General features: G+C 57.5%; 1 protein-coding gene across 3 annotated transcripts in view; it reads right to left on the bottom strand.

The window, feature by feature from the left end:
- The window catches only part of RET (ret proto-oncogene), a 55,863-nt gene extending 47,576 nt beyond the window's left edge, over window positions 1–8,287 (bottom strand). The window contains exon 1 of one of the 3 annotated variants that reach the window (XM_027962134.3): window positions 8,017–8,287. In XM_027962134.3, the coding sequence (XP_027817935.1) occupies window positions 8,017–8,086 (70 nt within the window). In that variant the 5' untranslated portion in view covers window positions 8,087–8,287. Of the gene's footprint in view, window positions 1–2,223; window positions 2,375–8,016 lie in introns of those variants that run through there. The other 2 variants (XM_042241206.2, XM_042241205.2) reach the window with 2 other exon arrangements.
- Between the last annotated feature and the right edge of the window lie 5,075 nt (window positions 8,288–13,362).

Genomic DNA, 13,362 nt, shown 5'->3' with positions numbered 1-13,362 from the left:
CTCAACAACAAAAGAAGGTCCACCCAATTAAAACAGGGGCAAAATAGTTACTTCTCTAAAAGAGATACAAATGGCCAAGAAGCAAGTGAAAAGACTCTCAGCATCACTGATAATTAAGAAAAAGCAAATCAAAACCATAGGTAAGGACACTGCTCTGTATCCAAGAAGATGGATACAATTTAAAAATATAAACAGAAAGTAACAAGTGTTGGTGAGGATGTGGTAAAACTAGAACCCTCACACACAGCTGGTAAAATTGTAAAATGTTTCAGTTGTTACCAGAAAATAGCTTGGCAGTTCCTCAAAAAAGAAAGCTGAAATTATCACATGACCCAGCAATTCTATTCCAAAGTAAACACCTAAGAGAACTGAAAACAGGGATTCAAACAGATACTCACACATAAATGTTCACGGCAGCATTATTCACAAACGTCAAAAGGTGTAAACAACCCACATGTCCACCAAGAGATGAATGAATAAATAAATGTGATACATGTTGCATTGGCCCAAAAGTTCATAAACCCAAACAAACTTCCTGGCCAACTCAATACCTGCAATGGAATATTACCCTTAAAAAGGAATGAAATACCAATACATGCTACAATGTGGATGCACCTCCAACCAAGTAAAAGGATCCCGATACAAACCAAAGGCCAACTTATATTAAATACCCAAAATAGATCCACAGAGATAGGTGCAGAGGGGCAGTCACCAGGGGCTAGTGCGGGGGGACTAGGTGCACTGCCTAATGGGTATGGGGTTTCCTTTGGGGGGTTGACAATAAGGTTCTGGAACTACACAGGGGTGATGAACATGCAATGCTGTGAATGAACTAAATCCCACTGAACTGTTCACTTTAATTTTGTTATGTGAATTTCATACCTCAAAAGAAGTGAATTTTAGTTGTGTATCACCCCTTTCTTCCCCCCATCTCCACAGGAGAGATCACCCTGGAAGAGGCAGGGGCACAAGTCCAGAGGGGACCCCAGGAGTCTGCACAGGTGCTCCAGCGTGCATCCCACCTAACCACCATGTTCTCCTCTGCACATCAGCTTCTCCTGCAGAGAGAAGGACTCTGTGATGGGATTCCAGCCTGTGGACATGGGCAAAGAGCCCAGGGCCCTACAGACCTGACTCCTCAGAGCTCTGGGCCCTTCCTGTGCACAGTCAGGTGGGGAGTGGCTACCAAGGGTGGGGGCGGGGCAGGAGCAGGAGACAAAGGAACAGTATTGAGACTTTGAGACTGGGGGTTTCTGTCACCCCCAAGTCCAGTCTTTCCTGCTCATACAGGTACGGGGGATAGGAGGCTGCAGAAGCAGATTCAAGAGGGTCCTCGGCGAGACTTCTCAAGGCTTTGTGGAGTCACACGCGTGGTCTCCTGTAAAGATCCCCTGCAGCTGCCAATCTGATGAGGCGGCTCAACCCAGTGGCAAAGCATGTGCTCACAGCAGAGTGCATGGTAGCTGTGCGCCCATGTCATTGCTAAGAGGTGGCGGAACGGAGCCCTGATTCCATCCTTTCTCCTTCCCAGAAAGAAAAAAAAGAGACAGCAGTGGATGGAAGGGCAGGATGGGGGAGGAGGCAAGGAGAAAGCCCACTCACGACCTGCCCCCCAGCTTCTGGGTCTTTCCGTGTTTCACTGTATCTGTGTCTTTGACTGTTTCAGGGGCAGAAAAACTTGAGGAAGAAACCCCGTAAACTCTTTCCTTCCACTCGGACTCCTACCACCAAGCTGCGCACCCCCAGATCGCCCCCCACCACCACAGCTGTCTCACTCTCAGGTTCTGGCACACGGAACGTATAGCTTCCCAAGCATTTTCCAGGCTGCTCGTTAAAGCTTAGGAACTTATACTTTCTCTTTCCCTCTTTTTGTTAATTAAAGTTTAGGAACTTGTATTTATATGGTGTCTTTTTCCCGTTTGCTAAGACTAAGAACCACTGGAAATTTCTGGCAATCACATAGGCGGGAATGGGGAACTAGAACCAGTTCTGATGTCCATTGTCTTACCAGGGAGGTTCTGATTGTTTCAGAAGCAGACTTTCTCCTATTACAGGGCAGTCAGAGCTGGTACTCAGGGCACAGCTCAGAGCTCTGCCTCCCTCTCCTGGCCACCCTGCCCCTTGGGCACTTCTCTGGAACCCACGGCTCTGTGGAACCCAGACAGTAGCTCCCAAGTCAGAAGAGCGAAGGCTTAAGACAGGGATAAAGTCAAGTCACAGTACCTGAATTTGGGGGCGGTGGGCTGAGGCCCCCAGGACCTGGGTCTGCAGGGGCAGGGGCGTCTCTCTGAGCTGGTCCCAGGACTGGGCCCTGCCTGCCACAGAGGCCCCCAGCCCCACTAGGTATCACTGATGTCATGGAAAGCTGGCGTCGGCTGGACCAACAGGTGGGCACACACCTGTCCAGGTGCACAGGTGGCCTTTCTACAGCGGTGCCTTGACTGCTATACTCTCTGGAGCCACTCACCAGGCAAAAGCAAACAGAGGTGTTTGCTCAGGGCTGGCCACCTGCTCTCCTTGAGGGCCCAGGTGGTGCCTGAACGGCCTTCCCCAAGGACCCACTGGCGTCATCACCCCCACAACCATGCTTTCTAGTTCTACCTCCTTGCTCTCTCTCACCCCACCCGACTGTGCCCAGGGTCTCAGAGTGGACAGCTCATAGGGCCACTGGCTTACAGCCTCCAGCCTCAGGGACAGGCGCCAGGGGCTCCCACAGTTACCCAGCGGTGAGGCTAGAGCTTGATGGAAGCCCAGGTCTTGTCTGGTCCAGAGCTCAGGGAAGGTGGATGGGAGGAGGGTTGGGAGGCAAAGCCAGGCAGGAGGTAGGCTCCGTCCCCAGGGGCTCCCAGGGATTCTCTCAGGTCCTTTTAAGGTGTGGTGGAGCCTGTCTTAGGAGCCACAGCCTCCCTTGAGCATGGGAACGTGGGGGTCGGGGAAGGGGGGCCTGGGATGCCACTCTGCTGCTCTGGAGCAGGGAGGGAAAGCAGTGTGGGCTCTGGAGGCCTGAGTCTTCACACCCCTTCAGGACCCCCTGAGGGCACCCAGGTCATGGCCCTCAGAGGGACATCCTGGGCTGATCTCTCTGAGTCATATCAACCCCCCAGCCTTCCAGAGGCTGAAGTGCACCCACCCATTAAGCATAGCACTCGGCCCGTGAAGACCCAGGGGAAGCAAGTGAGAGGGAGGGAGGGAGGGAGGGAGGGGGATGACCTCCACTGCCATCATACCCTGAGGCCCAAGCCCAGGAGGGCCCCTTTCCTGCCTGGCAGCCTACCATCACCCCTCCCGCCCGGCCCCCCAGCCTGCCTTCTGCCACGCACTTCCATTTGAAATCACACACACATCTGAGATAAGTGACCGCTTGGCGCTTCCTTTACTGCCCATTTCTCCTATAGGGAGACAGCTCTGAGGTCAAAGTCACCTTCTGCGTTCTCCCCTAGTCCTGGAGAAGCTCCCTGGGCAGCAGGTGGTCCCTCCGAGGGTGTTTGTGCGCTGCTCACCAGTAGTGTTATTGTTACTATTAAGTCACTCTCAGAAAAACAATTGCAGAAACCAGGAGGAAGAGGAAGAAATGAAGAGGAGGAGGAGATGAGGGACTGGAGCGGAACACAGCCCCCACATGAGGAAGTGTCCTCCCCCACATCCACAGGAAGGGGGTGGGTCTCCACAGTGGAAACTAGCAGCTTCTTCAGCATAGAAGAAAGCAATACTGTTGTGGGGGGCACTTCTCCAGCTCTGCCTCTTTCCTGGGGTGCCCAGTGGGCACTTTCTTCTCCCAGCATGTCCTGGGGTCCAAGTAAGGAGACACAGTCGTACCCACGCGCCCTGAAGCCCAGCCCCTGCCCCTCACTCCCACTCCTCAGCACAGCGGCTTCTGTCAGGTTCTAGGTCCCCAGGCAGAGGCGGGTGCAAGGGCCACATTCTCAGCCTACACCATTAGCACGCCCCCTTCCTGGGGCCAGTTACGGCAGGACCCCACCTGGAGGCAGTTACTGGACCCGTAGGACTCCCAGACATCAGCTACAGTAGCAGTCTCACCTGAGAAACAGCCAGAGTCCTGGGGGCTCCTGACTCAGGTGTTGGCATGGCAGCACACTTCCCCCCAGACCCAGGCCAGGCTGTCCCTCGAGCCCCCGGAGCACCGCACCAGGGGGTGACCAGTGGGTGAGCAGGCTCAGGCCACCTTCCCCCCCGCCCAGGACCCCTCCTGAGCCCTGTCGCAGGTCCCCACTGCCGCTGGCCCAGAGGAGAGGCTTGCTGAAAACCAGAGAACCAGGGGTGCAGAGTCATGAAGACCTCTTCACGGGCTCAGGTACACAGGCTGTGGGAGCCTCAGTTTCCTTACCTATGAAATGGGAAAACAAGGCCACATCCCTCCGGGTTTCGGGAGGATACAGTCAGTAGCAGACAGGTGGTGCTGAGCACAGGATCAGCAGGCCGTGGGCCCCCTGGGGTGGCCGTTGCTGGCATCACCTTATCCAGTTAAGACCAATCGGCAGAGGACACCTCTCTCAGGTCACAGGGGAAGAAGGCCTCAGGCGAGGCAGCATTTTCCTGCCCCCGACCCCACTTCCCCTTGGCACCCCATACTCCAGTTTAACAGATACCATAATTTTTAATTTGTTTTCTCCTCCCCTGGCTAAAAGGCCATTAGCACCCCATTAGGTGAAAGAATCCCATTTTCTTCACACCACCAAGGAAACCAGTGATTTACTTAGCCGTCCCTAATGCAATTCTGCAGAATAAAGGCAATTTTGCAATGGTCTCAATAAACTTCCCCATTTGCTCTCTGCTCACAGACCCCACCCTTAGGAGCCTACCAGCTGACCCAGTCCCTTGCTCCCTCAGAAGGCTGGACTCTGCTAGGGCCCAGGACAGTCAGTGTGGGCCACAGGCAGCTCCCAGAGGCCAGAAGGGCTTAGGGGGCTGTGGTGGAGGACAAGGGAGGCTGGACCCAGGTGAGCCTGGTGAAGCACACCATCACTCGTCCCTGGCCAGAGAGGGAAGGGGCAGAAAGAGAAACAGTCGGCAGAGCAGCCTTCCTGGCTGAGGACCTGCTGGCACCCGCTGGTCCGGGCAGGAGTGGCACACCCAGCTCCAACTGCAGAGGGCCAGGGCCCGCAGCCTGGAGAGCAGGCTGTAAGTCATGGCCAGTACTGGGAGTGAGAGGCCCCAGGGGCCTGCAGGCACGGAGGGCAGGTCCCTCCTAGTGGGCAGAGGTGCTGAGCAAAATGGGACCCCAGAGGCCAGGCCAGGAAGACAGGAGGTGTGAGGCCTAGTGAGGAAGAGCAGGAGGCAGGGAGAAGGTGCTGGGTGAGCGGTCAGCCTGAGACATTCAGGGTGAGCCCTGGAAGCTGGGACTCAGTTTCCTCATCCACGCCACAGGGACGCCGTACCTGTACTGGAGCAGCCAAACGCCACAATCTTCTGAGAACAACTTCTAGATGATGGGAGTTCTTTAGCTCTGGATCCAGGATGCCCCGGGTGGACGGGCTGTGCCCCCTGAGTGTGAGTAGGGAGGGGCAAGTGTCTCTGTGTATACACACCGGGGTCCCAGTGTATGGGAAAGGCAGGGAGGGGGGCTGGGTTTCCCAGATGAGGGTGTAGTGTGAGGGGCCCAGCATGGGCGTGAGTGTGTCTACAAGCCTCATGATCATGTATCCTTGAGAAAGGGCAGTGGTGTCTCAGTGATCGCCAAGAGTGAGTGTGAGTGTGTGAGCATGGATTCAGGAGTGTGTGTGTGTGTGTGTGTATGTGTGTGCACGTACCCATGGAATTTGTGCCCTCACACAAATTCCAGGCTGTGGGTGAGCAGTCCTGCCCTACTCTGGGAGTCTGTGTCTGGGATGGCACCTTTTCTGAAGGCGCACGCACTCTTACACAATGAGAGTGTGTACACGTGGAGGGGGGCACACCCTAGGGGTCTGGTGATGTCCTATGACCTTGCTCTGAGCCCCCCTGAGCCCTCTAGCCCATCCCTGCCAGCCCTGAGGCAGTGCTTTCTTTCCCCAACACTCGGGTCCAGCCCACTGCCGCTCCGTCTGGTTGCCTCCCTACCCTGCCTCTCGGCAGTTGTCCAGCACAGAAGAGAGCTTCCGGTCTGCGGGAGGCCGGTCTAGGACAGCAGGGAAGGCTTTCATCCCCTAGAGACCCAGCAGGTAACAGGCACGGCCACAGAAGGGCTGCATCCACAAGGGGGCGCCCCGAGGCCGGGCTACTCCCAGCCTGGGCGAGTCCCGGAGCAGTGGCCCCGGCTCACTAGCGGCAGTCTGGAGCACCACGCCGAGAGAGCTCAGGACCGCCACTCTGAGTAAAGTGTGCCCGCAGGCCTCTCCAAACGCCCGGCTGTCTCCTCCTGGGTACCTCTCCACTCTGTGTCACCAGTCACGGTTTCTTACTCATGCCGTTGGAAGAGTGGGTGGGGCAGGAGGCCTGCTTTCCCTGGATGGGAGGGCATTTCTCCCACCACCCCACTCCGTGAGTCCAGGCTGTGAAAAAGCCACCTGCATTCCTACCAAGTGTCACAGGTCCATGCTAGCGGCCCCGCCCCCAGTCCAGTCCTCCTAGCCTCAGCTGGACACCCTGGCTAAACATAGGAAAGGCGTGGGAAGTCCTCTGCTAGGCTCTGAGGCCGCCCAGCCCACCCTGGCTTCCGGCTCTCACCTGATCACCCGCCCATCACTAGAGTTGCAAAGCAGAGTTACAAGAGATCTTCTCAACACCTTGTTTGTGTTTACTTCTCCCGTCTTGAGCCTTCGCCTGCCAGTTTCCCCCTCCCAGCACCTTAACCCCAGACTCCCAGTGCTTCCCCATTCTTCCCCAGGGCATGGAAAGGATTTCTCTCCTGCCTTTCCTGTGATTGGCTGGGGGCCATCCCAGTCTAAGGATCTGCCTCTTGAGCTTAGGATCCAGTCACACAAATGAAACCTTGGGCAGGCCTGTGAAACGACGGTCTATGCAGGACCCAGAGCCAGAAGCAGGGAACCTTTTGTATTCCCAAAGGCCGCAGGGAAAGGTGGAGGAGGGTGGTGGGGGCTACTCTCAGAGGGAAATTTGGTGCATACATACATGTAAGTATTTAAGATAGAAAAATCCGGGACAATTTGAGAGAAACTAAAATTCGTGGCCACGGGGGGTAAGGAGCAAAGATTCCACAGCCTTGGGGTTCATTCATCTTGTCAAGAGTTTTGGAGGTGGGGACAGTGACCAGTCTGAACCCTCCCAGCACCGATGCTGATGGCACACAGCCCTACTCCACTCCAGGATGGTCAAAGCGCTTGGTGCTGGTTGGCCCCGAACCGTCAAATGGTACCAAAGGCCCCACCTTCAGGTGCCCCTGCGGGGCAGCAGCAGGAGACTCTAAAGACGCGCGTGGAACTGGAACCAGGGCCGGCGGCGCTGGGCCAGCCCTAGCGGGCCCTCGAGGGCAGCCTCCCTGGAGGCCACAGGCTTGGGGGATTTTTAAGGAGTAGGGTGGCAAGATCGCACAAGGGAAAAGCAACCGTTTTAAAAAGAGCAGATCTCCGCTCTCACCTGAGAGAGGATATCAGAGCTGGAGGAGAAACGCACCGACGTGGACTGCGAAAAGGAAACCAAGACGGAACAACTGTTTACAGAAACGCAACTCCTCCTGCCCCAGTGGCAGGCTTTCTAGGGCTACCTTACCCGTCCTCCCCGAACTGCACCAAAACGCCGACAAGACCCGCTCGGTTCGCCCCGAGACGCCGCTGTGGCGCGAGGCGCAAGCAGGCAGGCAAGCGCGGCTGCGACTCCGGCCCTGGGCACCGACCCTGGCCGCCCGGCCCGCGTCCCTCTCCGGCCCGAGATCCGCCCAGCCTGGGGCCCGAGGCGCGCTGCCCGCCACACCACCCCACTCCCAGCGGAGCCCAGGCGGCCAGTAACTGCGTGGCCCGCTGCCCGCCGCAAACAGAAAGGCGTTTTCGAACGCGACCACTCCACCGCGCGGCGCCAACTTCGCCCCGGCCGCCGCGGGCACCAGTCCCCGACAGAACTCACCTTCGCCGAGCAGGGGCAGCAGCAGAAGCAGCAACCGCAGCCCCGCGGCGCTGGCCGTCGCCTTCGCCATCGCCGATGCACACACTGCAGCCGCGGCGAGAGGGACGCTTCCTCGGGCTGGGGGGCTCAGCGGCGGGGTGCGGTGCTCAGCCGGGCCGCCCCATGCCCGTCCCGGAGCGGAGGGCGCGGCGAACACTGCGGGCGCCGAGCGTCGGGGCGCGGGCTCCCAGGCACTCTCCGCAGCTGTGCGCGGGGCTCCGGGCGCGGGACTGAGGCGGGGAGGGCGCGGGCTGCACCCGAGGCGAGGGCAGGGGCGGGGCGGGGCGGCGAGGGGGGCGGGCTGGGGGCGGGGCGGGCGCGGCCAGGGTGCGGGGGTAAGGGCGGGGCGCGGGGTGCCACCCCGGGAGATGCCCGGTGCGGTTCGCCCGGCGCGAGGGTTAGGAGACCAGAGCCGGACGCGGGGCGAAGGCCGGGCGGGGCACGCGGAGGGGCGAGGTGCGGGACCCGGGCACCGGCCTGGCGGCCGCAGCCCCGAGCCGCGCACCTCCGCACGCACAGTCACTCTTCCTCAGCCTGCGCGTCCTCTCGCTGTCTCTGCGCTTCGACCTTCCCTGCCGCCCAGAGAGGGCAGGGGAACCAGGCGGGGATGCGGGGTCTGGGCGGACTGGCTGGGGGTGCGCCGGAGCGGACAGACGAGGCAGGCGCCCCGCCTCCAGGCTCCGGGCGCGGCGCGCATCCTCCGCCATTTCTCGGAGGGGGGAGGTGCGGTGGGAGCGCGGCCTCTCTGGGGGCCGGAGGAGGGAGGGGGGAGGAGGGAGGAGGGCAGAGCCCCCGCGAGGGACCGCGAGCCGGCGCGCCTTCTGCGCGCTCCAGGGGTGCGCCTGGCGCGTGGCTCCTAGTCCCTTCGGGGGTGTCCTAGCGTTAGTTTGTGAACCCCTCTTTAGGACTGGTCCAGCCAATGAAAACAAGCAGCAGACTGGGCACACCTTTCAAAGAGACGGGGAGCTGGCTTCAACGGGATGCTTGGAGGGTAATACCCTTTCTCCCCGACCGCAGATTAGGATTCTTAGGGTGTGGGGCTCACAGGGTGGCAGAGCAAGTAGCAAGAAGGAACTGGAGCCCAAAAGAATTTAACTTTTGCCCCAAGAAATGATGCCCATAAACACATCTGATACTAAAGAGGGAAGATTCTGGATCCCTAAGGTGGGAGGTCCTGGGGTGAAGTGGTAGGTGAGTGCTAGGCTCCTGGGGGGAAAGGCCACTGTTCTCCCACCTCCCAGCTGCCTTTTGAGGTCAGGCCCCCACCGAGGCACAGAGGAAGCACATGGGACCTTGGGGTGGGAGGATCCCAGGTCCCTAGGCCTGAGGTGCCCCTATTTCAGGGTCTTTTCTTCCTGCTGTGCACAGAGCCGCGCCCTCCCGCCTGGCTGAGCTCAGAGCTGAGTAAGAGCTGTGCACATCTCTGCAGATATGAAGTCAAAGTGAAGTCACTCGCCCTCAGGAGGAGCTGCCAAGACAGGCTGGCTGGGGGCTCTGCCAGCTGAGATGTCCAAGCCGGCCTGCTGGCAGAAGGCCAGGGCACAGTGCTGCCAGCTCAGGAGAGCCACCCTGCGGCCACCAGACCTGCTGTTGTTGCCTGCCTCACCCTCCCAGGGCCTCAGGCCCTTGGACCTCTGGGGCTAGAGTTGGCTGTGGGGGACTCCCCTGGGTGTGGACTGGCCCTACCTCTGGTGCGGATAATATCCACCAAGGCTGAGCGCTCAGGCCTGTGCACAGTGAAGGGACCTGAGTTAGGAAGGGAGATCCCAAGAGGGAATTTTTTGTTACAGGCTTCTGTGGCAGGAGGATGCAGAGGGAAGACGGGTGGCCTGGCGCATTCTTCCAACTGGCCCCACCCTTGTGGAGCCGCCCCAGCCAAGCCTTGGCTGACACCGGTCAGGCCGAAGGTCCAGTCGTGCTCTGGGTGACCATCTCGAGGGACACTGTGCTCCTGCCTGATGCCCTCAGGCCCTTCCACTCCCTCTCTACCACCACCCTTGGGTGTCTTGAGAGGACATCGGACACTATGGTGGGGGTATTGCCTTCTTAGAAACAGTCCAGGGAGCCTGCTGTGTGTAGTTCTGTCCCCAGCTGCGTGGGTGCACATGTATGCAGGGACGCGGATGCACACTCTCCCCCACGTGTATGCCCAGAGACCCGACCAGACAGTCATCCAGGATAGGGCAGAGGTGAAGCACTGCGCTTTCTGGCCTCGGCTCCTGCATATCCATGAGACCCCCACGAGACCTAGACAAGGCCCACCTGCACCAGAAGGCCTGATGTCAACTCTTTGCCCCAATCACCCATCCCTGAGCCACCTCAATGGAGTTGTTTTTCTTCTCTGAATTTCTGGCCCCACCTTGCTCTTTTCCCTTCCTTCCTCTGATCTTCCTTTTCCTCCCTCGCCTGCTTCCCTCCCCCTTCTCTGGAAGAATCTCTTTTCCATTCCTCCCTGCAGCACAATCACCAGGCTAGCTGCATCACTGGGGCCTCAGGGTCTTCATCGTGTACTAGAACATGGAAGTAATAATACAGTAACTACCTGGCAGTGCTGTGAGGCTGAACCCAAATGAAGCTTTGACAGAATCAGCACCGTTTCTGGCTTTCTAGAAAATGAGATTTTTTTTTCCTTTGGCTCTTCTTCCAGGGGTCCTCTAAAGTCCAAGGTGCTGTCTGGGTGGTAGGCTGGGGGCAGCGACCTGGTGTGAAGGTTGCAGGTGGGCTCTGAGTTGTATCCCAGGCATCTCTCTCTGGTCTGTGTGACCTTAGCATGTTTGCAACATCTCCGGACCTCAGGAAAGCAGAGCTCCCTCCCCTTAGGTGCCTGAGGACAGGTGAATCTGCGGCAGTGGGCAGGCGCTATCCTGGTTATCACTGATTCCCGTCAGCTGTGGAAGCTGAGGCCGAGGCCAGAGTGGTCAGTGGACCTTGCTCAGGTAGCACAGAACACAGGTGGCCCCTAGAATAGAGCTGTCTGCTGCCCTTAGCTCTGGCTTCCCACCTGCACAGGTAACAAGTATGTTATCTGTATGGGGATGGCAGCCAAAGATACCAGTCTGCAGGAGGCAATGCCTGTCTCCAGCCCTCCCCACAGGACCTACAGCTTTCTCAGTGGAAGGAGAGAGAGCGCTAGAACCCCAGAGTCCTCTTTGCCACCGCAGCACTTATCTGAGCATGTAATTACACATTCGGGAGTGGTGGGTTGATTTATGCTCATTCATACCTCACCCGGGCTTTGGGGGCTTTGCTCACATCAAGTCCCCAGCCCAAGGGTACCACTGGCTGGAGACCGCTGGAACCGGATGGGGGCCTCAGGCCTGGCAGTGCGTGCCTCTTGCCTTGAGGACACCAAGGAGAAGGCCTGTCCTGGCTTACAGACAAGCCATAGCAGTAACAGGGAGCTCGAACTGGCCAGTCCAACAGATATGGCCTGAATGCTCTTTAGAAAAAAACATCTCCCAGGGCAGTTTCATAATCTGCCTCGTAATGCAGATTTAGACAAGTTTTTACGAATGCACTTTTTAAAATAGGTCTTAATGGATCCTTTGCAGTAGTTACAGTCCATTGTGTAAATGCAAACAGAAGGCTTTTTGAAAACATGTATTATTGATCAGAAAGGCAGCAGCAATTAGAAGCCAGTATGTCATATCATTCAATACACACTTCCTATACAGCCCTGCTTGTGCTCACTCATAACTTTCTGACAAATTATCCTGTCACTGGGAAGCCTTTTCTTTTCCCTTTTGCTTCTAGAAGCGAAGGCAAATCTCCCCATCAGTTATTAGCTAGAGGTGAATGAAAAATTAAGCTTACCTTTACCATCACAAAACCCATTTATGACTTCTCCAGTTTCCAAACTGAAATGGCAAAACCTTCAGGTAAGATGGATGATGCATCTCGATTTGGTCTGTGGCCCACAGTGGAAAAACAAGACTGGTGACAGGTAGCACGTGCTTCGGGAGGGCAGAATCACAAAGCCAGGAAGGTCTGCCTTGTGGCAGTGTTGCTTAGCCAGGGTCCACAGGGCTTGGATGTCCCTCCCTGGTCATGTAACCTAAAATGATCAACAAGCATGAAGTTGAGCCTTATTTTTGCTCAAAAATTTGTATATGAGTCTGTATTTCACCCGATCTGCACATTTACCATTTGCTCTTCTTCTTGAGAAGTTCATCTAGAAGAACTGTGGATGCTGCCCATAGGGAGTGGGGAGGTGACAGGGTGGGCCTTGGGTTTCCTCTGTTGCCCCAGGGGTCTTTGTCTCCCCGTGAAGCACCTCCTCGGCAGCCTCACCCACCCCTCTAGAAGGTGCAGTTCTGGTCTCTGAGAGGGTTACAGCCTGTAGGATTGGCAGAGTGAATGCTCTGACCCAGGCAATCTTTCGGAGCGGAAAAAGCCTGCTGTGTTCTTGGTGTGCTGACAAATAGGAAGTCCATTGACTTAATGTCCTGTAAATGGCTTCCGAGGCCTCCTTGCCCAGGATGGGGTGGGTGCTGCTACATCAGTCTCAGGCGTGCGGGTGCTGAGGCAGTGTGTGTGGGGCGGCCGCTGTCCCTGGAAGGGAGGGAGAGAGGGGCCGGCCACCTGCCTGTGAGAGGGCACAGCCTGTGTGGCTTCCCCAGCCCCCTGTGCTTACAGGCCCACGAGAAGCAGGGCACCGACTGACCCCCAGTCTCTCCACCTCGATCCAGCGATCCAGGAAGTGCTCCTAAAGACCTTGTTCAGCGCTGGTAGCAGCCCCAGGTTGGGGGTGGGGGGGTGGGGCGCTGTGTCAGATAGAGCTAGGGTGCCCCATTGCTTCCTCTCCAACACCTCCCTAAAGGTGACTGTCTGAACCCAGGTTCGTGGTGGGGGGTAGCTCCCAGTCCTGCTGTAGACCCTTTACCCAGTCTGGGTGGGCACCCCTCAGCACCCCTGATTGCTGGGAAGCTGGCCAGCCTGGCCTTCATCCCTAGTGCTGTCCACAGAAGGTTCTGTGATGGTGGCAACTTCCTCTTCTGTCCCATCCAATACGATGGCCACTAGCCAAGTGTGGCTGTGGATGGTGCGACTCAGGAACTGAATTTATAATAATGTAAAATTAAGTAGTCATACATGGCTAGTGTATTTATTGGGCATTGATGCTCTAAGAAACACCTTCCCAGCCTCTCCCCGGGGCTCCTGGGGGGCCGGGCAGCCTCCTAGCCCAAACCTCCCCCGCTAGGGGGAGAGCAGAGAAGCCAGAGCCTGCTGAGCCCCAGTGGGCGCTCTGATCCAGCAGCTTCCACTCTGTTTCCTGGTGGATTGAAAGTGCCGGAGCCCCCACCCCCA

The sequence above is a fragment of the Ovis aries genome, chromosome 25, assembly GCF_016772045.2.
Source record: "Ovis aries strain OAR_USU_Benz2616 breed Rambouillet chromosome 25, ARS-UI_Ramb_v3.0, whole genome shotgun sequence".
In the NCBI taxonomy this organism is placed as follows: Eukaryota; Metazoa; Chordata; class Mammalia; order Artiodactyla; family Bovidae; genus Ovis; species Ovis aries.
This window is presented reverse-complemented; position numbering and strand designations above follow the sequence as displayed.